At 43.8% G+C, this 27,727-nt stretch overlaps 1 protein-coding gene across 3 annotated transcripts; it reads right to left on the bottom strand.

The window, feature by feature from the left end:
- KBTBD11 (kelch repeat and BTB domain containing 11) lies at positions 1-23,158 on the bottom strand. 3 transcript variants are annotated; one of them, XM_068937329.1, is made up of 5 exons: positions 22,612-22,726; positions 15,036-16,570; positions 14,085-14,192; positions 7,907-8,030; positions 1-7,614 (listed from the first exon to the last, which is right to left on the bottom strand). In XM_068937329.1, exon 5 carries the CDS (start codon positions 7,522-7,524, stop codon positions 5,713-5,715), a length of 1,812 nt encoding a protein of 603 aa, XP_068793430.1. In that variant the 5' UTR covers positions 7,525-7,614; positions 7,907-8,030; positions 14,085-14,192; positions 15,036-16,570; positions 22,612-22,726; the 3' UTR covers positions 1-5,712. The 3 variants fall into 3 exon arrangements, with proteins under 3 accessions (XP_068793430.1, XP_068793431.1, XP_068793429.1); XM_068937330.1 differs by lacking the exons at positions 14,085-14,192; positions 15,036-16,570; positions 22,612-22,726 and adding an exon at positions 23,050-23,158; XM_068937328.1 differs by lacking the exons at positions 14,085-14,192; positions 15,036-16,570 and having other exon boundaries at positions 22,612-22,745.
- Between the last annotated feature and the right edge of the window lie 4,569 nt (positions 23,159-27,727).

The raw sequence follows: 27,727 nt of genomic DNA, 5'->3' as shown, positions 1-27,727 counted from the left end.
TGCTTTTTGTATGTATTTATTTCATTACAGAATAAGTTGGGGTACATAAAAAGTTTTACAGTGACCTTACCTCTATATACTTTTAAAATGAACTGTTAATACATCAGTTATACATGTAGTTCACCTGAATTGTGCACAGTGTCTGAAGCATTGGTATTAGTTAATCTGTGGTAAGTGGCAGCATCAACATTGTTACTTCATCATTTCACAAATTTGTCCAAGGTCTATCCACTAACATTAAGACTTAAAAGCAAAGCAGAAGACTGTTGCAAAAAGTAGCTTATTAAACGCTGTAGTTGTCTGAGATGTGTTCCAGGTGCAAAGTGGTAAAACTAATGAAATATTTTTTAAAAGCTGGGACTGTTTAAGAAACACTAGAAAAAGACTGATCATGTATTCATCACTGTCTCAAGCATTAACTTTGGCTTCCCTTCCCCTCTCTTGTTTGTTTCAGCTGAGTAGGTATTCTGTCTCCCAAGTTTCATCTTCCCTCCTCTCTTGTCCCTCACTCCCGTTTCTGCCCACTGAGTAGTTTATGAAACTCAAAGAGCCCCTGAAATATAACACTGGTTCCTAACACTGGTGGGTTCATTCCAGCAACTGTTAACATAGCATTCAAACGCAATGAAATTTCTGTGACTATGTATTTTGAATGCAGAATTTTACTCCCAGAGCTTGTGTGTCTATCTCTACTTTTAGTAGCAGTAATGTAGATTCAGAATAGTTCCAGTCATCTAGCAAATTTGTGGAACTATTATAAACACACATTACATTATTAAACAAACAAACAAACAAAAACATGTTGCTACAATATTACCTGGCATCATACCGGTAACAGCTATGTAGAGACTTTCTGTTCAATTCGAGTCTGGTGCACAGAATAACGGCAGACAAAAAAGAATTCATTAAATGTCTGTTACTATAACTACTCAACAGTACTACCATTTCCCTTTCCCGTGCTTTCTTAAGTGTCCCAAGAGTAACATCATTGAAAAAAGCCCAAAGAAAGAAAGATAATTCTGTCTAGATCCTCTTGGTTCTTTCAAGTAGAAAGCATTCAGTGTCAGCCCAGATACAAAGCAAATCACCCCAGTACCAATGTTACGCTCCACGATAATAAAGGGTAACACACCTATGAAGCAGTCAGTGGAATGGCTACTACAAAGCAGAAAAGCAATAGCCTGTTCATGAGCAACGCATAAGCAGGATATGACACTGAGAGCCAATCAAACAGCACAGGAGAGCCTCAGCTTTCATGTGAATAGTTTATTCTTTTATCCTCTGAAATTCTACCAAGTACTTATTTACAAGGATTTTTTTTTTTCCTTTTGCGTGTGTGGACAAAATTTACATCAGCTACTGCACCATTTTATTCATTAATAGGGTATGATTAGCATCCTTCCCATGTTTGCTTAACAGTGCCCATTTTGATCAAATAGGGTTATTCTTTAGCCAATTATTCCTTTGATTTGATTTCCAGGTGCAAAGAGAATTCGTACAAATGCCTTTGCTGCAATAGATATTCTTTTCATTGAACCAGTTAACAGATGGAAATAGTAAATTTCTCTCTGCTATTAGCATTTGCTAAGAGGGCCTGTTTTTTCTGTTCAAGCAGGGACTTGATGCAGTTTAGATGCAGTGATAGCTTTAGGCATTTCCATGTTAGGCACTGCAGTGCCTCTTTACCAAGGTTCACGCCCCTGAGAAGAACCCAAACTTCATGCTTAGCCGCCCAGCACAATACATGCAGTCAGTCACCTCAGACAGGCACAGCAAAAAATAGAGTCTGGAAAGCTCTCTAAAGAAGGAAACTTGCACAACTGCACTGACATCTGATGCAAACGCACCTTTACACATGCAGGAGCTAGAGCCTGGAATTTACCTGGAACTGAGATTGCAGGAGCCTATGTGTGTTTTTGAAAGATTTGCATGAGCTTTTTCCTTAAAAATGGGCTATAGGGGGTGGTTCCTTTGCTCTTCTTCCAAAGTCATCTAGAGTTAAGAATACATACACATGAAGTGGGAGGCCCGAGTTCAGTCCCTACGCAGCTCAAGGAAATTCAAACCTATGTCCCTTAGCAGATGACCTTAACAGGAGTATTCTAGGGAGGAAGAAGAAAAACAAATTAGGCTCTTTCATTTCCTGTTAAAAATAAGAGAAGGGAACTGCAAGACTAATGGAGAAGAAAGACAGCAAGGAGTATGTCTCTCCAACTAGCCTCAGATCACTCAGTGAAGATGAGGACTTGTATTCTGCTACCTGGATCATTGCTGAGATTTTTTAGCTAATGATTGTATAATACAAAATGCATACACATTTCAGAGATCGGGGATTAGCATCCAAAAATCCTCCAGTCCATTACCAATCAGATGGTGGGGGATGTGGATTGAATCCTTGCAGGCTGAGAAAGCAAGCATGCATCTCCCTCTTCCCATGCAAATACTCTAGCCTTCGGTCTATTACATAAAAGCAAAAGCAAAACATATGCAAATACCTTTTAAGGATGAGCGGGCACTTTAGTTTATGTCAGATAACATACTGAACCAGCGGCTTGGGGCATCACATCATGTAAACTTCAAAGAAGTTTAGGCAAGAGCCTGGTAGGTGCGTAACTGCTCAGACTGGAGCAGGTCTGAATGTGTGGAGAGGAACTACCTAGCACCTCTGCAGGTCAAAGGGATGGTACTTACTCAGTTTAACTTAAACTGGAGAGTTCTGGGGTGACTGTTTTGGTCCTCAATGCCTAAAATCTACTTAATCCTGTTTTTAGCACCTAATTACTTTTTTGGACCTGCGCTTTACTTGGAACAGTAAACTGGGGGGGGGGGAAGAGAGAGGGAGGACAATCCACAGCAAACCTGCCTCAGGCTTAGGAGGGAGGCAACAAAGGCCATAGAACAGGAAATCCAGCTAGAAATGCACTTCTGTTGTCAGTTGTCAAGCTGTGATTATGCAAAGAGCATATAAAGGAAATAGGTTTGATTGACAGCTACTAATGAAGACCAGATTCTGCTCTCACTTAGACTGTGTAAACAATGAAAGTAGGTAAGCACTTGATACAGCCTTTCCTAATGATATAAGCTAACAAAAATACCATCGCAGGTTTGCAGAAGTTTATTGTTGTAAAGATTATTTCCAAATATATTTCCTCACGATAAACAGCAACAAATATTGGAAGCAAGGAAAGATTTCATTCTTTCCTGAAAGTCTGTGGCATATTTTCGCAGCTTAAATCACAGCAACTTCCCAAAACTCATCTGGCAGCATTTTCATGCATTAGTAGGAATGAAAATGCAAAACTGGCTTGACTCCTCATTATACTGTAGTACAAAAAAATATACCACAAAATATTTTGAAATAAGAAATTGTACTGTAAGATCAGACAGACATTTCACTGTGTACCTCTTGTGTCTCTACTAAATCAAAATTCGGTTTAGTACTTATGCCTTGAGTTTAAGTATGCACCTAAGTGTTTTACTACAGAACTTTCTACAGTTTCATGAAAAATGACGCTGAAAGCAAATGCATCATTTTTCTTTCCTGCTCAAGCTACAACATTGTAACTTAATTAACAGTCAACAAGTCCAAGGATTCCTATCTGAGAATTAAGTTTATCATTCAGAAAATAAAAAATTAATTTCTTTGTGTATCCTCAACAAATATGCCATCTGTGGAACTAAATACTCCTGCACAACTCTGTACTCAGGCTAAGATAAACGTCACACTCTGCAGTCCTAGAGCTCCTATCTGGGTGACGCTTTCAATTAGCTCACTAGGGAGTAGGCTTACTTGGCTAAGAACTTTTAGGACTGGACCACTGTATTCTAGAGCATGGCTAATCAGACCAACTGTTTTAAAGCACTGCACAAGGTAGAAGGGAGAGAGGGGGGGAAAAAAAAACAAAGAACAAAAGGGAAGTAAAGAAATATTTATGAACTTAACTATTCTTTCTGTGAAGATGCTGTCCCTGAGGACAGAGCCTGCTGCCTTCTTTTGGAACTAGCAATAGGATATAAGAACGTTAATATTCTCTTTAACTGAAATATCTTAACAAAACATAAAAAGAACCGCTGTTCTTTGATGTAAGAACCCTATGTCTTTCCAGACTATGAATCTATACTAGAATTTTGAGTATAAACAATTCCCTTCCATAGTTTGTGCCAATTCCAGGCTGAATAACCAATAGTAAAAACACTGATTCTGTTTTAAGAAAAAGTTTCTCAGTGATTTACTGTAAAGCTAAAACATTTGCCTTGTCTTTTTTTTTTATATATATAAAACATGTGAAATAAATGCAAGTGCCCTTTTTAATATTGTATGTCTGTGTGGACAGTTTACTTTTCCAGTTCTGAGTAACTTGACAAAAAGTATGCTCCAACTTTCCACAGGCAGGCAGAACCTTTGTATCATTTCATCTTGTCAGGACGCTGCTCCATAAACAATATTCTCTAAAGTTTCAAAATCCAAATGAGAGCATATGTCATCAGCATGTAGTACTGTAATTGCTGAGTACTTATTAATTACAGCAATCATTAGATCGAAATAAATAAAGCAATCTCTCAATCAAAAGATAGGGAAACAACATCATGCTAGAGTAGAATATCAATCAACATGTATAGCACATTCCTGTTTTCCATGTCCTCCTTTGACGGTCTTGCACTAAGTTGGAAAAGTCTCTTGCCACAGGATACTGAACACACAGTGAAACATTTACGCTGTCTGCAGTCAATTTCACAAAATTTACATTTGGTTTACGTTAATTTCGTTCACCTGCAGTTAATTAAAGAGCAGTTGAACTACAAAATTTTTCCCCCAACTCTAGTGGCATACATGGTGTCATGTAAATCTGTTACAGTCTGAACAGCTTCAGTTCATTTTTGTCATAATTTAAAACCTCTGATAAAAAAAATAATAAAGCATTGTCTTTTCATACAGAAATCATTGCCTTTTTCAGATAAAGAACATATGAACATTTCATATCTGCTATAACTTGCCACATTTTAGAAAGGTAACTTGCCCTTTTTTTTTTAAATTCCAAATATCAACATGTGGCACACATTTGTGTTGCCTAAAACTTTTAAGTCTGGTATCTGTTAAATCATTCATTGCGGTTGAAATTCCTGGTACCACACAGTGTCATGTCTTCCTTAAAGAATCTATTGCACCAAAAATGAAAGGCTGGGATTCAGATGATCTTTCTATACTTTTCTAACATAGGAAACAATTGGCTTAACATAAAAACAACTTCAGTTAAGCTACATTGCCAGCAGTGCTTATCACTCAGTATTATCCAGCAGAGAAAACAAGTGGCAGAAAAGGCTCCTGCCTACATTGCAACTATGCGCATACACACAACCAACACTATCAGTAATGTCCTGTTACGACACTGTGGTCAGGAATTTTTAGAAATCCATGTGTAAAAAAGTTCTCCAAGGTTGGGAATTGGCACAAACATAATCCAGAGATGACCCTTTATAGCAGCTTTTCCTTTCATTTGCTTGGCTTTTCACACATAGCACAGCAAATGAGCAAAGAGTTACAACCACCAAGTGGCTCCAGACCAACATCTTGGGAGGGGAGAGGAGCCAAGGGGGAGACCCTTTTCTCTGTTGACATCCCAGAGAGGGTCCCCTCTGCGGTACGGAGTCTGTGGGTCCCTCAGAGATACAATCCAGCTCCCTGCTTGGGAGGCACAAGCCAGGCTGGCCACCTCACATAGGGAGGGGGTCCTCCGGGTCCCCCACTTTGTCTGGCTTCTCGGGCAGGGTGAGCACAAAGGGGAGGAGGACACCCTTGGCATCTAAGGGAGCTTTGAGAAGCTCCCCGTCAAAGGTGCCCTTGAGCCCGCCATCCACTTCCACCTCGCCGTCCTGGGCCAGGCTGAAGCGGAGGGTGCCGGTCCGGTTGACGCAGTAGATGGTGTTGCCCAAGGCGGCACAGCGGAAGGGCTGGATGGGGCAGCTGCTGGGCCGCAGGCTGGCACACTGGCTCCAGCGCTTGGCCACTGTGTTGTAGCGGAAGACCTCAACGCCCCCGCCAGTCCCGCCGCCTGGGCCTTGCTCGCCCCCACGGCTGCTGTTCACATCGAAGCGGTAGATGAAGTTCTTGAAGGCCACCATGTCAGCGGAGCGGCGGCGGCTGCTGTTGTAAGGGCACTCCTGCCACTCGTCACGCTTGGGGTCGTACTTGAGCAGGCGGTAGAAGAGGGACCCCCCCGACACGTAGATCTCCCCGTTGCAGGTGGTGGCCTCGTGGGCCACAGCAAAGGCGCCCTTGGGCAGGGGTGCCACAGGGCTCCAGCGGTCGGCCCGTGGGTCATACCTCTCCACGGTGAAGAGGCACTCACCGCCCACGGCGTACAGGTAGCCATCCAGGGCCAGGAGCTTCAGCTGCGAGCGGGGCTGGGCCAACGGGCGCACCTGGCTCCAGGTGTCAGTGAGAGGGTTGTAGCAGAAGACCTTGTCAGAGAGGCGGGCACGGGACTCGCCGCCTGCCGGCCCCGCCGCAATGCCCCCGGCCAGGAAGAGGTAGTTGTGGAGGACGCACATGGCACAGCCCTTGGCGTTGGCCTCCTCAGGCAGGCGCGTCAGCACCCTCCACTCGCGGCTGGCCTCCTGGTAGCAGTGGACAAGGGCACCGCCGTCCTCCAGCGACACCACGGAGGAGGGGCTCTGCGGGCGGCTGCTCTCGCGGCTCTGCGGCCGGCTGCCACCGCCCGGCCGCTCGAAGGCATCGCTCACCTCGGCCACGAGCAGGCAGCGCCGCCCGGACTCCAGGCGCCGCTGCAGGATGAGGTCGCGCTCGGCGCCGCTGAGGCGGCCGTAGACGCCGGGCTCGCGCAGCACCTCCAGGTAGCGGTCGCTCATGAAGCGGTAGGCGGCCTCGCGCAGCTCCGCCAGCCGCTGCTTCTTGGCCAGGCAGAGCAGCTGGTAGCAGTTGTCGAGGCGTAGCTGGGAGCGCATGGCCTCGGCGGCGCAGTGCAGGGCGCAGGGCATCTGGAGCACGCGGGCGCCGCTCACCACCTCGGCCAGGTTGTCGTGGCGCACCTCGCCCATGCGCGCCGTGTACACGTAGTCGATGAGGAGGCGCAGTGCCCCGTAGCTCACGCCCTTCACCCGCAGGATGTCTCGCGAGGCGCGGGCGCGGAAGTAGTCGCTCTTGGCCGCCAGCACTGCCTTGTGCGCCCGGATGCGCCGCCCCGACACCTCGATCACCAGGTCGGGCTCCTCGGCCGGCGGGCACTGCGGGCCGGGCAGCGCGCCGCCGCCCTCGCCGCCCACTGCGGCCTCCTCCTCCGCGGCGGCGCTGTTGATCTCCCACTGGCTCTCCACCACGCGCCCGGCATCGGCGTCGCCATCCGCCCCGGCATCGGCCCCAGCCCTGCCACGCTGCTGCTGCGCGGCCCGCTCGGTGCCGCTGAAGCACAGCGAGGAGCTGAAGCCGCAGGGGGCGGCGAGGGGTGGCGGCGGGGCGCCGCGCTCGGCCCCGCTCTCCTCGTCCTCCGCCGCGCCGTTGCCCTCCATGGCGCCTCGGCCGCGCCGGCGGCGCTAGCTGCTCCGTGGCACCTTGGCGCCCTCCCGGGTGGCTCCCGGCCTGGTGGAAACGCCCATCACCTGCGGGGAGCACACAGCAGCGCTGAGCTGAACAAAGCAGAGTGGAGCGGAGCTTCCTGCTGCCCCCCAGCCTGGCCCAGCCCAGCCCCACAGCCCCCCAGAGCCGCAGCCCCGGCGCAGGCTGCCCGCGAAAACCTGAACCCCCTTCTGACCGCAGAACCGCCACAAAACCTCGCTTCAAAACTTGAAGCCGTTTGCGTGCGCGGCATCCTTCATGGCAGCTGCTCGCTACGCTCAGGACGAAGCGTCCCTTACAATCAGCTACTTAGGAGTACTGTCGCGACTTATTCACCTTTTTGCAACGATTTCAGTGGAAGACGACGGGCATAATATATTTGGGATGAAGATTTCCCCTCAGCCAAGGTGTCCTTTGTGTGACCATGAAGGTTTCTTCATATCACTGATAGGCAGTCCCCCTGTTTGAAAGAAAGTGTAAAAAGTGTTAAAATACGTCTACTCGCAGCCTGTTAACTGCAGTTCACTCAGAAGTTTCACACTATTTTTATAATATCCTAAAGTGATCAAAATTATGCTAATAAGATTCTGTTTACAAAACATATTAGAGGATTTTTTTGTTGTGACAAAAGTAATCTGGCACGTACGTTTACAGTAGGCAGCTGTACTGCATTAGAGTCGTGAAATAAACTTTATAGGGACCAGTTCCTGTCTGAAAGATTTAGGACTTGTGCCGGTAAAAAGCAGAAGTGGGTAAAAATCACAATAGATAATTAGAACATGATTTTTTTTTCCCCTGGGAAAACAGCAGGCCGTACGGCATGGTTGAAAGAAGGTTTGTCTTTGTTACACATTATAGTCACTGCTGAGTTTAATCTTCATTTCACAAATGTAGTTTTTAGAATATATAAAAGTGCTGTTTGTTTGCCTCATGTTTGTTTAGGAATTTCCCAGGTTTGGTTTAAGTTTTGATGAGTTTTGATATAAAATTTGTCCAAATGTACTTAATTTATTACAACATGGATCTGTGTTTCCGATTCTGTTATTAAGGATGCTAGCAAATTCTATTAAAATTCTAGTGGGCATATTTTTCACAATCTTCAAAAAAAGTCACTTCTATGTAAAATACACTTTGTGATTTCCTTTCAGGAGAGACTATTTGTTTTGCCTATTACCTTTATATTAGAAAAATCTAAATCTTTCATGGTTTCTTTCTTGAAAACATAATTGGTAGATGACTTTGCCTGGAAACTCCAGACAGGGAGAGGAACCCTACAAGCCCATGCTTGCACAAACAAACTTCACTACATGGCAGAGTCAAGGATTAGGGATTTCTATTTTGTACACTTGCCCTACAAAGGGCTTTGTATTACATCTGGGTCCATTCAGTTAGATAAGAAATCAGTACTGAGGTTTGATTTCTGGATATTTGAGCCTCTGAGATGGTAACAAGGTTATGAATTTGAAAGCAGATCTAGCATTGTATTCCTTCCCAAAAGGAGTTCTTTTCAAAAACATGGTGTTTATCATCTGCATATTTTAAAATTTGGCGATTACAAACTTTTTATTAAGTTTTATGAACTTCAGGTAGCCTTAATGGCAAATTTCTTGAGGTCCACACCCAGACTCGGCAGATTAGGCTTTATCGTCTTCTGAAACCCATCTCTTTTCTGCAGCTTTATCTAGAAGAGAACTGCGCTTGTCTCAGTGTACAGTTGGTGCATATGTGTAAGATACATTGAATCATTAGTAGCTTAAACTGGGTAGCATCCTCGTTAACATGATATTATTTTTCAGTGAGGCTTCACAATACTGAATGCACTATGTAATCATCTTTATTTAATTTAATTTATTATATTGCAGACACTAAGATTAATCTACTTTCTGTTCCAGGCCTTCCAGAGAGTACCGACGATGAGTTTTGTTCAAAAGCCGTCTCTGTTACTGGTACTTCCAAAAGGACAAAGAGCAAATGGAGATAGTAAGAAAAATATCTAGAATACCAGGTCTTGAACCTACTAAGAAAGTTCTAATGTACTCTTACATTAAGAAAGAAATGTACTCGTACATTAAGAAAATGCTACCAATACAATATCATTTGTAACATAAGTAAATAATTGACACATTTTGTCTGCTCTGCTCTTTTATGAGATCTCTGAGTGCTGTGATGCTCAACCCTTATCTTGCTGCAATTCTGCATAGCTTGACCTCCTCCATAACTAACACTAAAGCGCTAATACGCTTTCCACCGTTGCTGTCAACATTACGATCCTTCCAGGATCCAGGCACCTCAATTCTGTGACCACTTGTCCTAAACTTCTTTTCATGGCTTACATCCCTCTCTACAAGAGGGAATGAGCAGCTTTAGAGTAGCTTTTTCACTTGGTTTTGCAAGTGAAATAATAAAGAAAAAATGAAAGGAAGCGCTACCGAAAATCAAGTGTGACTGACTAAACGTGGAAAGTCAAACAGTAGCTGCACTATAACTGTAATACCAATAATATCTATGTATGTTGAAATGTGTTTCCTGTATCATGTCTAAAAGGGAAATCATAATTGTTAACACCCGAAGTCATTAAAAATGCCATCCAGAAAAAGTGGTCGCTGCAACTTTCTCAAGTAATGAATATAGAAAGGGCAGGATCTTCCTCAAGCACTGTAATCATACCTTTTCGTACGTTCAGATATCTGCTTAGCCTAGAAGTTCAACTTGGCACTGAAATGTAGTTGAGAAAGAAGCTACCACCCACCATCGTCCTAACAAACATCTGTGTTACCATCCTCGAGCAATCAAAATGAGGAAGGACTGATGGTACGACTTGGTAGTAGCAAGCAGAAGAATTCTAAAGAAAATGATCTCTTCTGGTGTATTTATAGCTAACTACCATGAATACGTTGAAATTCATGCTGAGTATGAGGAAGATTTGAATCAAAATATCACATGCAATTTAGGCAACAATGCTACAGGGAAGCTGAAGGCTTAAAAAAAGCTAAAAGCGGGTTTGGAGGACTTTGTAAATTACAGACCAGTGACTCCCGTAGCAATCTCAGCACTTTTTGCCTAACTAAAAGCAACATATAGGAATTGCACAAAGATAAAATTGAAAAACAACTCAGAGAAGCTACGGAACCTTTTCATTACTGAGCAACATGACTGATTCCCAGTTAAAAGGTCATGAATTTACTATAAAACAGGAAGAAGCTGAAATGGGCTGATGGAAATATAATACTGAACTCCTTCTTCCTCTGTTAGCATTTAGGATCAAACAGCTGTTTTGTTTTGTTTTGTTTTGTTTTGTTTTGGAATCTACATTGATGAAACTGTTGCACTGCCACAGAACACTCTAGAATTATGGAACTGAAGAAGAAAGTTGAATTCATAACTTTGCCGATTCAAAAAGATCTAAACTCATACTGATCTAGCTTGTCTTGAAAAAAAAACCTTGGTTTTAGCACTTTAGTCAAAACTTGCAAACAAGATAGGTACTGGAAAAGGAAGCAAGCTGTTTAGAGTACATGCCATGTGTGGGCTGATTTCACCTTTTATACTGGGGACTCTTAAGACAAAAGCTGGATTACATGGACTGAAACTGTTTTCATTACTACGGGTTTGGTCCAGGGATGACATAATGTTAATGGACAGAGGAACAGCCAACAAACATGAACTATATTTACAGACTTGGCAATGACACATTTACAGTATCCTGGATGTGTGCCCCCAGTCTCAGAGGCTGTGAGACATCGCTGCAGTAACAGAACAGATAACACGAGGTAGCTTTTTCTGAGAGAGGAACTATAGTAAAGAGCTGCAGATAAAGTTTCCTGGCATTGCATTCAGTTAGCAGTTCTTCTGATAAAATCTAATTAAATCCTTGTTTTGGGGTTTTTTTTTTGGGGTGCAGTGCCAACAATCTCTGACCAAAACACTGTTCTCTAGGCAAGACCCACTTTCTCTGGGGAGTACGTGCAAGTGGGAGGAATTAGGTTTCTGCTTTCCAGTTCGCAAATGGAAACTGCTCTGACTCAACTCCAGGGTAAATTAGAGCTGCGCTTCCCCTAATATAAGAAATGCTAATTTACATAAACAGGCTAACCTCCCCAAGGGACCACACACTAGTTTAGAACTGACAGAATGCAATTCTGCTCCACCTTAGTCCAGGAGATGCTTTTATAAAAACTTGTTCTGCTAAATTTTACCCCAGTGGAGAATTCCCTCAGTATATGAGAGTCATCTGATTGTTGAGACTACTAAGGAGTCCGACAAAGCAGGATCAGAAGGGAGAGAACATCTCTTGTATCTATTTAAGAAAACTAAAAGAAGACTGTTGAAAGTAGAATTGGCGAGTACAATCAGAGAGTGAAGACACCCAGCTCCAATCTAGAAGAGAAAATTTGGAGGGCAGAAGCAAGTGTAAGGAGGTTTGCATATTTATAAAAATGATCTGATAGCCTTCTGCTTATTGAGCAGATCTGTGAAATCTGAAAAAAACAGTCTTTTCCTACCTGGGGAAAACATTTAGAACATAAATTGAGATGCCACTTCTCTGACAGGCCTTGTAGCACTTAAGTCTTGCATCCTATTACAGTTTTAAACTCCACATCTTAATTGTCTGATTAACTTCCTACTTTCAGGGAAAGAGAATGATCTTTCAAGGACCCACCCCTAGAAAAATTTCAGGAAGAATTAAGTTTTTTTCTTTTCTTTTTTTAAAATTATGAATGGTCAAAACTGGGACTACAATACAATCCTGCTGTTTTACCCTGACTACTTTATGTATGTCTTTTGAAGCACTGCATCCAGAATCAAGCTGCCTATGCAGCTTTCTTGTGACCTCTCACAGTGCTATGATTTTCTGAGAACATTTAACGGAGGTATGAATTCTTTCATCTCATAACTACAAAATTTCCATACAACCATAATGAAAAATAAACACTTAAGAAATGCAGTCTCTGATTACAGACCACACATGAAACATGGGTAGCAGTTCTTCATCAGGAACTCAGAGGAAGAAAAGGGTACATGTTTCACAGGAAGGAAGTCAGTCATGATAGAAATATCAAAATCTCGATGAAATAGCTATTATAGCTAGCAAATGAAAATTAAAAATATATAAGTTTTAAACAGTCATCATAACCAGAGAGAACTTTTCCTAACAGTAGTAAGTGTAGGGATGAACATTCTCTAAAAAGTAAAGTGTTTTTTTGAGTTCCTTGCAGTTTAGACTTTTCAAAAATACTTAGGCAGGATGAGTGTCTCTCAGGAGTTCTCACACCAGAAAGGAAATAACACTCCCACAAAAGCAAAAGTTAGCAAAGGTTAACTGCAAGTCCTCTCTAGTATCACTTAGAAGAAAGAAAGTCCAACACAAAAAAAAACCCAGTCAGAAACAAGTTTTTTAATGATTACAGTACCTTTGGGAAAAACTCCAGGGCCAGTGTCTTTGTCACTAATGCGTTACAGAGCAGGAGATAACGGCATGAAAATACCATATTGAACGTATTAAAGTTTTTTAAGGAGAACTGCTGCTAGTTCTAGAAACTGCCCTGCAATTAGTTTCAGGTACATGGTGAGAGCATGTGGGCAAGTCTGTGATAAACTGAAGTTTGGTTACTTTCATCATATCTGGTTGCAGCTAATACCACATTACACAAAAAGCTACATGCAACATACCAGCATAATGCTACACCCAAAAGGGTGAATGCAGTTCTTGAATGTGTAAACTGGGCAATCATGAGTAACAGTAAGGAAAAGGTTACTTTTTCATCTGTGGCATTAGTAGGCTGACAATAGAGCATTATGTATTGCATATATGCACGTACATATGTTCCAGGGTCTACATTCTGGAAGTGCTAATGAAAAATCAGAGCAGATAGAAAAAAGTATTGAATTATTTAAGAGCTAGAGAGAAACACTTCAGTGAGAGACTCAGAACAGACAAGATTACTCTGACTGCACTGTGTCTGCCAGACAGCAGACACAACTTCTAAGCAAAAAGGTGATACCTAGCTTGGGTACCACCCCACAACCACACTTTCATGGCTTTGGAGAGGCGCTGGCTTGCGCTAATAGCTTGGCGAACAGGTAGAACAAGCCTCCGTCTGCCGAGAAATACAGTGTGGGCATTTCTTAAGGGCTTAGCGTGTTTATTTTGAGACTTCGTTACTGTGCACAAGTGTAGACACATGAAAATGCTGCATACTGATGGCCGCCTTAGGCTAGCGGAGAAAGGCCTAAGCAAGCCAGCGAGTAGAAGCTTGAGCAAAGCAAAGTATTTATACCACTGAGGTAAAAAAGGATTACCACAGCACATCGTGGATACTGAAAGCTTACATGAATTCATGGGGAGACTGAAAGACCAGCTCATGGAAGAGAAACCCACTGAAGGTTACCAAATACATACGAAACACTAAAACTACATCCAGCACAGGACCCTGAACTATAAAATCGTCAGAGAAAATTAATATTCACAGAAATCATAAATCAGTATCCCATAGGAACAAATGCACTTTTTTACCTTGCTTTTTTATGCTTCTCTGGATGCCAGACTATGGTTACTGTGGGAGATAGGATACTAGGCTAGGTGGACCTGATTTAGGAAGACCGTTACTCTCATCTGAGGAATCTGAAACAAATGATCAAGGAAAGTGCTAGATTATTTGTCTCTAGATGTTCTCAAATCAGGAGAGAATGCCTTGCTGGGAGGCACTTGCCCAAACACACACAGCTGGTCTCAGTCTGGAGGAATGAAATTTAACAGGATCAAATTAGTTGATCTAGTGATCCTTTCTGACCTTAAATTTTGGAAATTGCCATATACCGGAACTATTCAGGTTGAGCAAGACATCAGCTTGTACGACTAAAAGCCTAGTTTTGGTGTTAAGTGCGGTGAACCGTCATGATGTTCACCACACAAATGCTTTTCAGCATCAAGCAGTGTTGTGAACAAATAATTGCAAACATGTTCAAAGTCTCTGAGAACACTTATAGTAATGTTGATACTAATAAAGGAGGAGGAGAATATCCACTTAAGTCTGTAAAAGCCAAATCAAGCAAATCAGTAGATTTCATTAAATAGATTAATCTATTTAATGGGGAAGTCAAAGAACAGTCAAGTTTGGTTGTAGTTTCCAGAATAGCAGGGGACCATTTGCTCCCAATGAATTTGCTGCATTTCTGGAACACACCCACTATGTATTGCACTTCAGTAGAGAAGATAAGTCAATATATTTGGAGGAATAATTCCTTACTTAAGATGGGCAAATATGTTTGGGGAATAATTCCCTCCTTAAGATAAAACTAGATTTTGCTTTTAATATCATTGTGGAAAGGACATACAGATTAAAGAGCTGAAAGCACGGGAGAGCTATCAAAGTATGCCACCATCGTGCTTGAGAAAGAAAGAATTTGACAAGTAACAATATACTTTAAAGTAAAGCTAACAAAATCCCATTCTTCTGATACTTACGCCTAGGAGACGCATTCCTTTTCCTTAAGGAAAGCTTATAGAGAAAAGAATAATGAAATCACTTTTTTTTTTTTCCAGAAAAACTCTAAATCTAGCCCTTAGAGGGGAAAAAACTTTTAGAGAGACTGAACTGACTCAGTGATTTCTGGACAAATTAAGTAAGTGATGCTCAGAGAGGTAGCGGTCTCTCAGAGACACAGTGAATGGTATTCTTCTCACTTCTGGAGATCATGTGTTGTTTCTTTGCTATTTTTACCCAGATACTTTTTCCACTATGATGTTTTCAGTCGCTCTAGCTCAGAAGTAGAGTACTTCTAGTCAGGTTTACAAAATAGTTCCAGATTTCTGTAGACATTATCTCTATATAGACTTTGAACTGATTCAGAGAGGTGTACGGGCAACAGAGGTGCCACAATTCTAAATGTGGCAAAGGCCAATGTTGCAGGCAGTTTATAAGGCAGATGGCAATGCAATAGAGCTATAGATAAGACACCAGCTTAGATAGCAGGAACAGTGTGGCATGACGGCACAGAACCCATACTCCCTAAATTGCCAGGGAGTAAAAGCTTGCACAGACTTCTGGCTGCCATGGCAAGAGTGCTGCTGGTAGAATATGCTATGTTGGGCCTTTAACTGTGAACTACTAGGTGACTCACAGGAGTTTGATTTTTTATTATTACTATTTCATGGAAACCAGGCCAAGGCAGGTTGCAGGTCTAGGACCACATCCCTACACAGAATTGATCTGTGGGTGGGAGGCACATCCCAGTTCTCCTGGACAGGCACAGACAAACGGATTTTATGTGTCTGAACAGTACGGCACTGTACTGTCGATCTATCTGTCACCAGTTCCTGTACTGCAATCTGGAACATACAGACAAGCTCACCTGCAGTCTGTGGGTACAGTTAGATGCCAATTGATTGGGATCCTCAAAAGCTAGCATATGAGACCTACCAAGGGCTAGTCAATAGAGAAATACTGAAGACTGTGAGGACAGAGCGCTCAACTCATGTAATCAGGAGGTAGTAATTCTTGCTTTGGATGCTTTAGACCAGAATCCTCTCCAAAAGAAACCTAAATTATTTTAAAAGATGGCAATACTGACTGCTGCTGCTGCTACTTCCCTTTTTACTGCAATGATTAGAGCATTGACCAAGCCTACAGGAAAGTTGCTGATGTTCCTTCCTCTGTCTGACAGGCTTGAAACTCTCAATTGCCAACCAAATGCCCTAACCGTCAAGCCCTGGACTATGACAGAAGGCTGGTAACTCTCCCTCAGACTAAAGCTATATTATTTTGTATATCAACAAGTAAAATGTTACTGAGGGAGACAAAGAAGAATCCTGGGATCCCTGATAAAAGGGAAGCTTCAGTATTTCTGACTCTTCAAATTAAAAGACAAAGTAAAAGCGGAAATGATTCTTGGAGTAGGACTTGGAAGCCAGCACTCCCCATCATCCAACTGGCTGGTCTGCTGCCCAGGCAAGGATCAGGGATGATCTCTCTCTCCTTGTCTTCTAATCAATCTTGAATTCTGTATGCAAGCAAAATACACATGAAATGATAGGTTATTTGGACCTACCGTAACATTCCTGATTTATTGGGGGAACCGTAATACTAGGAATATGCAGCAATGCTAAATCACAGAATAATTTGCTGGCATTAATGGTAAAATCTACCCACAGTCAGTATTTTCTTGTGTATATTTTAAATTGTGTTTTCATTAGGTAACAAAATTATTGATTTTTAAAAGATAAGTGTATGTTAAATGGAAAAATAATTAACTCCTTAATGTACAAACTAATCAGGTGCTTCTAATATATACATACTTAGGAAGGATGAGTCTCTGACTATAACTCTTTCATAGCTATGTTACCGTTTAGTCCCGCGTCTCCTTTTCACTTTCAAATCTGCTGACTTTGCAGTATTTTGCCGTCTAAAATAACATACATTTTTACTTTTCCTGGCCTATACAAGTGGTAAAAACAAAAACATGCAAGGGAATACACTGTGTATGTTCTAAGCAAAACAAACGTAAGAGCAGTTTGTCAGGTGACTGTTTTTGTCCACTGCACCTCCAGCTGTAGAGAACATCTGGAGACACCAAACTAGCTCCTCAGCTGCTACATACTGGCCCTGTTCCATTGCCTTCTGTGGGGCAGGGCTCAGTTATACTAGCTGGGAATGCGATCCATCATGGCTTGTGCTAAGGTTAAAAAACACTTTTGCTGATTTCATGGCAGAAACACGTGCCAGAGTTTAGGCACTTTGGTGGCAGAACTCTGCTGTCACGAAAAGCAGCAGGTTGAGGGTTTATCAAAATATAAGGCTACTCTATGCAGCCAGCAGAACTGAACAGAGGGAAAAGAGAAATTTGAGTGAAATGCATGCTGTTTACATTACAACAAAAGTTAACCACAGACCAGAAGGGAACAGTTGCTGACTAATCTGAGATAGAAAGACAATAGGGTCCTATTAAAACACTATTATATCCATGGCTTGACACTTTATGCATTTGATGTGCAACATACTTTTTTACTGTAATGCGAATTTCATATGCTGAGCCTGGGTATTCTGGAAGAAGCCTTCTGGCTTTACTGATTCTTCTGTCTTTGACTATACTCATTTTTAACATTTATAATTTAGCGCAAGTGATTCAATATTTTCCATGATATATATATTCTTCTCATTTAATAGGGCAGTTTGGTAACACTTAAGATTCCTGGATTAAAGGACAGAAAGGACTGTCTGGTTATCTAATCTTCTTCCTGCAAGAACAGGCCAAAGAATTTCACTCCTGCATCAAGCCAATAACCTCTGGTTAAATTAGGTCAAAGTGTTCTTCTGTTCTAATCATCTGTCTCGAAGCTATATGGTTTCTCTGTTTCGGGTAATGACCTCACTGGAAAAATCAGGTGTCAAATGGATCATCTTGGACACACTGAAGAAATATACAGGGTACTCTTCACTTTGCACTTCACTTGTTCTTATTCTACCCTTTTAGATCTGCTGACCTGGCAGCATTCTGTTTTCCCAAAACGATCTTTTGAATAGACGTACAGACTGAGAGCATAATCGTGAAGGATGATGTTGATCGCAGCTATCTTAGGATTGTCCCACCTGCCTTTTGACTTCCTTACACAGAGGAGTAAAGGCTATAGTAAGGTTGGCTAAACTACAAGGTTCTTTCTCAAGTGCTACAGGACACAAACTTGTTAATGCCTGCAATTAAATTTGCATCATGTGAGGTAGTGATGCTGTTTGCTTTGCACTTGCTAGGTAGCACCCTGGGCAGAGCTGAACTGAGGCAGGACCTGGGGATCTGGAGTAAGAACCAGGACTTTCAAAGCAGGATCTGGGGCAGGAAAGGGGTTTGGTTTTGTGGTTATGATTTGGGAGGTGTGAGAAGAAGCACAGGTTTGAAGGTCTTGGTTTGTGGCTCTTGACCATTTCAAGATTTTCATATTTTGTTCACAGGTCAAGAAGTTTGGCTGCCTTTAACTAGGAAGAGATTTTTTTCTCTCTTTTCTGACATTCCTCCTCAGAGCATATATTAAGGCTTTCTGAAAACTCTGAAAAGTTGTCTGATTCTATGGGTGCAATAAAATGACTTATGTCCCCATAAGGCTGCATATCCTGGCAGGGATACAGTCCAGGCAGTGGGCTAAGGTATGAGCAATGTAATAGGTCCTTGCAACTCTGCTGTCCAACATAAAGGTGTTCTGGCCTTCTGTCACAGAAGTAGAAGATCAGAGAAGATGAGGCCTGTGCCACCCATTGACCAGTCGGAAGGAGCATCAGTGGATATTATTGTTTGAACATATATGAATGTTCTTTGCTTTCCTCTTCCTATACCACAGTGTAAAACCTCTTGGGACAAAGACTACTGATCACCTTCCAAGTTCACAAGCAAATGACATCCACTTTACTGCTTCTGCACTTGCTGTGAAAAACAAACTCCTTCAGGACTCTGTTATCAAGTTGTTATTAAACGAGAAGTATACTGTACTTTTACTGCCCATTTTATCTAAATTTCACATAGCTTTTTGATAGGGTCAGAGTCTCACATCACTATAAATCCCATCCCTGTTGTAGTCAAGGGAAGTTTTCCATTAACTTCTCTAGCAACAAGATTTCCTACACTGTACATAGAAATGTGTATGATAGTTTCTTTTAAATTGAGGCAATTCAGGGATTTGCTGCAAAGAAGAGATGAAGGAAAATTACAGGATAAGAGGAAAGCTTTCCCAAGAAGAAGATTTTTCTTTGATTGACTGAATCAGAACATTTATTGTTAGCATACCATTCCCACAGCAAAGGGTTGGCTTTCAGTTCTTTCCATCTAAGTCTTTAAAATACATCGCAGAAATAAGAGTTTATCTCCAGCACTTAGAGCCTGCTCAATATACTTGCAAGGAAGAGAGAGAGGAAAGTAAAACTGCTTTTAAGTTAAAAAAAAAAAAAAAATGACTGCAGAGCTCTGACAGGTTGATATTCTGAAGTCGTTCAAAAGTCCAGGAGCGTTTCAGTAGTTAGGCAAAGCTTAGCACTCTGCTCCTTAGATACTCCTGCTGCAATCAGTGTCCAGAAAAAAGACAAACAGCTTTTGCTAACCTGTGAATGCGTATGTTTAAAATAATTTCCATACTACTAATCAGCGCAAATCCTGTTGTGACAGACAACATAACAGCATGGCAGCTGCTTGTCCAACTAACATAGATTTGTATGGAAAGGTTGCGGTTTCTGGCATATTTCCACGTGAAATAAAAAAGGCTGTCAACCAGCCTGTTTTAGCCAGAGGCATGGCAGTGGCAGCTCGTGAAACCCTGCACCTGAAAAGCATATATGTGACACATCTTTCTTCTCTCTCTGATGCATAGTGCAAAATCTGTTCAACTACTGGGTTTTTTTCAGTTTGTTTTCTATTAAATAAATAGAATTAACTGATCATGAATTCCTGCCATCCTCACTGATGAGATACAAGAAATTGGAAAATATCAAACATGCAGTGCAGGACAAAGGATTTAGCCAACGCTTTTTTGTATTAGTAGTCAATTGCTCATATTATTATGCAATACTGACCCAATCCTGTAATTCTTTCAAAGCCAAGACTGCCACTTAGCATCCAATCAGCATTTTAAGACAGCGACAGAGAAAAGGCTACAGAATTGTCACCACTGTCCAATAAAAACTTCACTCCAGTCCCAATCCCGCAAGGATTTAAATGCACACATAGCTTTGAGCACAGGAGGAGCCCCATTCCTTGCACTAATGCCGAACCGTGCATACGCATAAACTTGAGTGTTTGCTGAAGCCACTGCAGAAGGAGGGCAAACTCTCTATCCATTCACTGTATGGTCACGTGGTTGCTAGTGCTGGCACAAGAAAGAGGGCAGGAATGTATGGCCCAGGCTAGGGATGGAGGAGGGTCCCTTCCCCTTTCAATGACAGCTCAGTCATAGATCAGGTTAAACTAGCTGTCAAATCCTGCACTCCTGTAGAGTAATTATTTTCCAATAAAGGGAACTAACCATGCCTGTTCTCTGATAAATACTGACACTAAAAATGAAGCAGAAAGAACAGATGATGACAATTCCATTAACGAGTAAAACAGCAGATATAAGAACTGTCATGTCCCAATAAGGCTAATAAGACTAAACACAGGGAAAATGAGCTGATTTTTTTAATGAGTATTTCCATGTGTCTAAATATATCAGCAGTAGAAAATGACTTCTCGGCTTCTGTTCATGGGAAAGAAACAGCCTCCTAACTGCAATGCTGCAGAATCTCAGATGGTAGAAATAGCAAAATCCCTGCAAAATCCATACAGGTTTTCGTAAGACCAACAAAAAAAAAAAAAAAAGAGTTTAACTGTTGTGAAGAAACTGCACCATTTCCTTTCGTATTTTATTACGTTCATCTTTAGCAGCCAGCTGCCCCTAATATCCTCTTGCAACAGAGCACTTTAGGATGCTGAATACTCCAGTAAGTAGGCTCTGGATCCAGTCGTCTAACCACATCCCTGTCTCTAAGGTAACTTAGGCCAGCTCTAAATACTACAAACATGCTTTACTACAGGATAGTTAATGGCTTTCACTGAATGTGCTTGACAAATAATGGTGATCTAATACTTACTGAAGTTTCAAGTCTACTTATATTACAGGCTTAAAACATTTGGTTGTAGAAAAAGCTTTGGCTACTATTTTGATTTTTCTTTACAGAGGAAAGTGATGTAAACAAATCAGAGGAACAGAGACTGTTAACTATTTCGCTCTTTTTGCACTGTCAGGCAAACTCCTGCAAACTCCAACTCATAAGGGTGCCATCACTGACTCCAGTGCCACCAGAGTCAGGCAGGACCGGGGCAGGCAGGGGATCAGCCCTTGGCACAGCCACTGGTTCTCATCAGACAATGCCATTAGCACTGGATGAGTGGAGGGCCCCACTGACGTGCTCTAGATGTCCTAATTAAAGAGTGAATAAATGGTGTGTGATGGGCCTTGGGAAGGGGAGAATGCAGAACTGGCAGGAGAGGTGATGGGCCAGAGAGTTAAACCAGGGAACAAACGTTGCTTTGTCAATACTAGCGGCAATTTAGTTATCATTTTCGGCGAGCATTCCACTTAATACCTTTTTGGGAGATAGATGGTTACATCTGTGAGAAATGGAGGAGCTCTTGAGCTCCTCCGATCATATAAAACGATTGTTCTATTTCATTACTTTTCTATTTTTTATTGACCTACTTTTTTCTAGCTTTTTGTTCTAGTTTTCTATTATTCAGTTTAACTGCTGTGGAAAAGCTTTACTGAATAAAATGTCTATGAGTTTTTTTTTTTTTTTCTTCCTCCTTGACAGGCAAAAAAAGGTGGCTACAGAATTTTCAGCACTATGTGTTACGTTTGGGGTTGGTTTTTTGTTGTTGCCTTGGAAAGACCAGACCTAAAAGCCTGTTTACTTCAGCCAACCGTAAGCTTTTTAGGACTTCTCTGCAGGCATTGCCACCTGCTAGGTGGCAAAATCATGTGCACGCATACACCCAAGGCTTGTATACCATCCATGCGCTTCCCGCAAGTTGGGGAGGGACGGCATAGAAATTTTGCAGCGGGAAGAAACCGCAGTCCTTAAACATCAGTGCAACGAGGTTGAGTCATTCAGACTTGCAGGAGGTCAGCGGGAGCTCAGAGAGAAGAAACGCGGGCCGGAGCTGGGCTTTTCCGCGGCGGCAGGAGGGACAAGCGGGCCGGGCCGGGCCGGGCCGGGCGGGAGCATGCTCAGTACCGCGGCCGCCCTGCCACACGGGGCAGGCGGTCAAGTGGATTAATGGGGACGGAGGGAAGAGAAAGAGCACGATTACATCCGACGGAGTGCCAAATCCCCGCTAATCAACACCGTCACCGTGGTGCCGCGCTGGGGGCTCTTCCCTTCGCTGCGGCCCAGAGCAACGTCGTCTCCTAAGGCACCGCTGCGCCGCGCCCCCCGGCCCCCCCGGCCCAGCACGGCCGCCGCGCCTGGCCCCCTCCCCTCCCCGCTCCGCTCCCCGCAGGGCGCCGGCGGCGCCGCCCGCCGCGCACTTACCTCGCAGCAGCGCGCAGAGCGGCGGGCGACGCCGCAGCCCCCTCGGCTCGGCACGGCTCGTTGCCCGCACGCCGCGGCAGGGGGCCGCTCCGCCGCCGCCTCAGCGCCAGCCCCGCCGCCCCTCGGCCAGCAGGCGCCGCCCGCCCGTCCGCCCCCACCTCCGCGGGCGGCGGCTACTACCCGCTGCGCGCCCGCCCCGCCGCCGCCGCCGCGGCCACAGCCTGCGCCGGCGCCAACGGCTGCGCCAACGGCTGCGCGGCCGCCAGACGGGCGGCGGGAGCGGGCTGCGCGCGGGGGCCGGGCGGGCGGAGGGGCCGCGCCGCGCTGCGCAGCCCCTTTGTTCGCCCCACGCGCGCGCACACAGCGACACGCGCGCGGCCGGGGCGGGAGGAAACGGCGCCCCCCCCCGCCCCCCTCCGCCGACTGTGGCGCACAGACCTGTTGCGGGCAGCGCGGAGCGGCGGCTCCCGGCGCGGGCGCGCTGCCAAGGCGGGAACCGGGCGACACCGCCCCTCAGCGCCGCGGACCGCGCTCCGGGGCCGGCGCCTCCTCCCCCCCCCCCCTCCATTCCCGCCCCTCCACCGGGTCGGGTCGGCCGCAGCGACGCCCCTACCTGCCCGGGCGGAGGAGGAGGAGGCCCCTCACCGAGGCCGCGGGCCTGGAAACGGCCGCCGCGGGGGGCTGGTCCGTGGCGGGGCTGCCCCTGGGCCCGGGCCGCCCCGGGCCCCTCGCCCGCACCCCCAGGTGTGTGCGTGCCCCCGCGCCAGGCTCCCTGCCCGGCGCCTTCCTTGCTTTCCTATGGAAAATGAACACAGACGAGTTTTCCAGCCAGATCCTCTGGGTTATCCAGATTCCTGTCAACTGAGAAACAACTGGACAAAGGCCAGGTGGTTTTCATCTGACTGTAATTTGGTTCTGGGTGCAGTTTCATCCAGCTCGTCGAAGCCGAGGCTCTAATGAATATTCCCAGAGCTAGACTCTTTTCCCAGTTGCTTGAAAAAAACTCAGAGTACTTAAACTCCGAGGAAATCAGTGGCACTTACATAGCTCATATCCTACTGCAAGCTTTAATCAGACCTCTACCAAGACAACACACAGTGCCTCAGGAGCACATACCTCATTTTCCAAGCCTTTTTAATCCGTTAATGGTGCCTGCATATTTCGTAGTGCCGTTTTGATATATTATTTCCTATGATACTGCTTCCTTAAAGCACTGTTCTCCTGTAGCTCTTTCCACTGCCACCAGCGTCCTGTCAGGCTGGTTCTTCTGCTGCAGCCTAGCCAGTGGCTTCTGGCTCTCGGAGACACTCTTGAGCAGACTTGCAAAGCTGCTCCCTAGTCCTCTCTTAAAATTACCCTGAAGATTCATCCCTTTGGTGCACGTCGTGTAGCCACCGTAGCTATGTGTTCTTCCAGTTTCATGCTGGTGATGATTAGCGTGGCTGGGTGTCTTCTTGTTCGTTTTGTGCCATTGCTCCTACTTCTTGTCCTCTCTTTTGCTGAGACTCTTAGCACATTATGCGTTCAACGTTACTCTCCTAAGTAAAGTGCTTGCGTACAGTGCTGGATCACTGTAAACACTCGAAATCATTGTCGCCACGCTTGTTATGTACCTACTGAACTACAACACTGAACTGGAACGTTAGTTTTCAGGCTGAGGTCACGGCTCATCCCTACGGAGAGAAGCCAGCATGCTTTTCGGTGCCGCAAGATAAGTAGGTAATAATAGTACAGTGCTGCAGAGAGTCTTAAAGTAATTGGTCACTACAACGTGTCTTTAGCATAGTTGTGAATTTCCTGCTATTGCCCAATTTGGATCCATTACATTATTGGAGTTTTGGTTTCTGGACACGGATTTATTCCTAACTAGCTGGAAGAAGTTCCACGTAATACAAGCAGATGCATTAAAGCCTGCCAGAAATAACTCTTCTCTCCAGACATCAGGAAGTAATCCTCCTGCTATTTTATGTTACTTTAAATGTGATATATCTCAAGATCACACTGAAACTAGACAACTAATACAGGTCTGGAAAATTATTTTCATGTTTTAAATCCTTGTTACCCTTTTTCTGTCTGGAGTATTGTCTCCCCTTGAGATGCTTGACTCCTGTTTACATTAATGAGAGTTATGTGACTATGCTAACAGTATTGTATCTGAGATCATTTGAGATCTATCTGTCTGACTCATATTTTCTGACTGTATGATGATTTAAAGAACTACTGAATTTGGTTAGCTGCTCTTCAGGTTTAATTGTTACACCACACTCATCTCTGTGTTAAAACACAGGTGTCTGAGCTGTGGTTGCTAGAAACGATTGAAAATCAGTAGCTAGGAAGAGGTGTACCATGTTTTCAGAGATGATGTTTGCCATTGTGGATACAGCCTGCAAAAGAAGACATGTACAAAACTTGAACTCCACAGAGCTGCTGCCTCAGAAGTCAGGTAGCGGGTTGGCGGTTGCAGACTTCATGTTCGGTTGCTCTGACTGCACATCATCGGAGGCAGATCAGGTTGAACCACCTCCATATTTTTTGAAAATTTAGCTTAAGCCAGCAATTCCCCAGTTTTCTGGGCCCTAGTCTGCTCTCCACCCTCAAAGGTTCTTTTAGGCCACCATGCGGCTTTGCCATCAAACTTTAAAATAAAAAGAGATATAAGGGAGATTTGCTTTTGGGACCCGCAGACCTCTTGCCGTAAGTTTTGCAAAGTACCACTGCTCTGTGGATCACAGGCTGGGAAAATTTCCATGGAGAATAAGGCTGCTCATCTACTAGCCTTTCAGTTTTTAGTAGATGACTGTATAAAAAGGGACACTCATAGTTCTATTTTTAGTTGTCTAATTCCCTACCTAACTTGAGTTCCCTGAGGCTGCACTTATAATTAGTGCACAGGAATAAGCATGTCTGGAGGGCAACTCTTCTCACCTATCTTAGACATCTTATCTTAGGATGAGGTGAATCATCCTTTGGTATTGCCTGTTTCACTCCATTAGCTGTAAAGTAAGACAGACGCAGATTTAGACAACTAATTTTTAAAATCTGCATTGTGGGAGATGAATCGATGCTGCGTGTAGTGTGGGCCCTGTCCTGGCAATCAGGTATCACACAGCTCATAGGTGTGCTTCATTTGGTGCTTCTGTCATACGTTCCTGTAGCCCAGCCAACATGGCAAATATTCAGGGGGACTGATAGCTTATAATTGCTGCTACTGGCATCACGACTTGCTGAGATACCTGTGTTCTGCTACAGCTGATTAGCCTGGAGCGACAGCTGTAGAGCAGTGAGTATGGTGAGGTAAGTAAAAGCAGAAAGGGAAGAGCTAGATGTTTAGCTCTGTGGTGCCCAGAAACCAAAGCTAGTCCACGCACAGTGGACTTCATTCTAGACACCACAACCCTTCCTTTCTGCCTCTCACATACCATCCATAGTGCTCCATAAAATTAAGAGAGTACAGTTTGTAACAGAAGAACTTTATTAGATGTTTCTCTGGTAAAAAAAAAAAAAAATCCAGGTGAGAAATAGGAATAGGAAGTTTCCTTCATCTTTTGCACCTAAATTTGGACACCAAATAGACACCCTTCTCTCCGTTTAACCTGCTTGCCAGGCAAAACAGAAGCCCCTATGTTTTTTTCTTCCAGAAGACATCAGACTGTGATGCCTCTTGTGTGGAAATGGGCAATAGAGCTAAATGCTCTTCTCATTGTAAGAATACCCAATGGCATCCAGATGCAGACATATATATTTTTCCCCAGAGCTTATTATCAGGGCTCTGGTTTTCTTGTAGAAGGTACCATATTTTTTATCTTATTCCCACTGGCCTCAATAGCAACTGCATTGCTGAAGTTCCCAGCTTCGAGGGTGTCATGCAGGACTGGGCTGCCCTAGTAGAACTGGGGTAAATGCACTGTTCCTCAGTAAAATTAGCAAGCAGACCACGTCAAAAAATGAATCAGCCCAGTCTTAGAAGGTTTGATTCCTGGCCAATGAAGCCACAGAAGTCCTTAAGGAGGTTAGGAACCATTTAACAAAATCATTATTTCACCCAGATAAAGTACTCAACATATACCCTACAGACTAAGAGGTTTCAAACCTTTGTAGGTAGAGGGCTCAGCATATATGTAGCTCCTATAGGCATGCACAGGCTCGCTTTTACAAGTAAGCAAGGTAGAGTCCCCCAGGTAGTGTAGCCACAGCAGCTTGGAGCTAAGCGCTGACTTGATGCTCACTCATTTACCAGCTAACTGGGTGGGCTGTTCAGCCTTCGCTGAGTCTGTATTTTCGTGACTGCATGTCCAACACACTAGGTAGTAGTGTTGGTATGTTTACACAGCCTAGACGTGCTCCCAGTGTCTGCAGAGATGCAAAGCAGTCTGTGGGCTATTCTTTTGCATTTTAGATTGACACAGGGGTTTTCTGGATGAACACTGCAGCATTAAAATTCTGGAGCTAGCACAGGCAAAACTCACTTGTATTCCTCCCGTGCATATTGCAGTAAGCATCAGACGTGTGTGCCACTGACAGCAGCAGTAGTTGATATCAGTGGTTCCTGCAGTATCCTGAGATCCGATTCATGGCCAGAAGCCAAAAAGTAAACCAAACTAGAAAAAAAAAAAAACATGACTCCTTTTGCTCATCCAATGTTTTACAGCTGAACACTTCTGTGTGAAATGTTTCCTGGTATTATAACACAGTGGCCTCAAGGATTGGTTTGGTTTCTGTTGCTAGCACAGAGAAACACCTTATTATATTTCTGCTGAGCAGCCAGAGATGCCTAAAATCAAATCTTGTATATCCAGACTGTACAAACCATACATGCTGTAGGCATGTGGCATAGGTATATGTTGTATTTGGAAAAGTACATCTGATGCTCACCCAAGCTGATCTGCATTTGTTTATTAATTTTCACACATCCCTGTAATACAGCCAAATAGCAGAATGTAAAGAAAAGTTGCATAGAGAAGGGTTATCATCTTATAGCAGATAGAATAGAGAGCCAAAAGGAAAAATATATCATAAAGATTTCTTCACTGTTGGGTTGCACAGTTTTATGCACCAGAGCCAGATCAATATTGCTATTCATTTTAGAAAAAATATATTTGTTTCAGGATAGCACTAC

The sequence above is a fragment of the Struthio camelus genome, chromosome 3 (genome assembly GCF_040807025.1).
Source record: "Struthio camelus isolate bStrCam1 chromosome 3, bStrCam1.hap1, whole genome shotgun sequence".
Lineage (NCBI taxonomy): Eukaryota > Metazoa > Chordata > Aves > Struthioniformes > Struthionidae > Struthio > Struthio camelus.
This window is presented reverse-complemented; position numbering and strand designations above follow the sequence as displayed.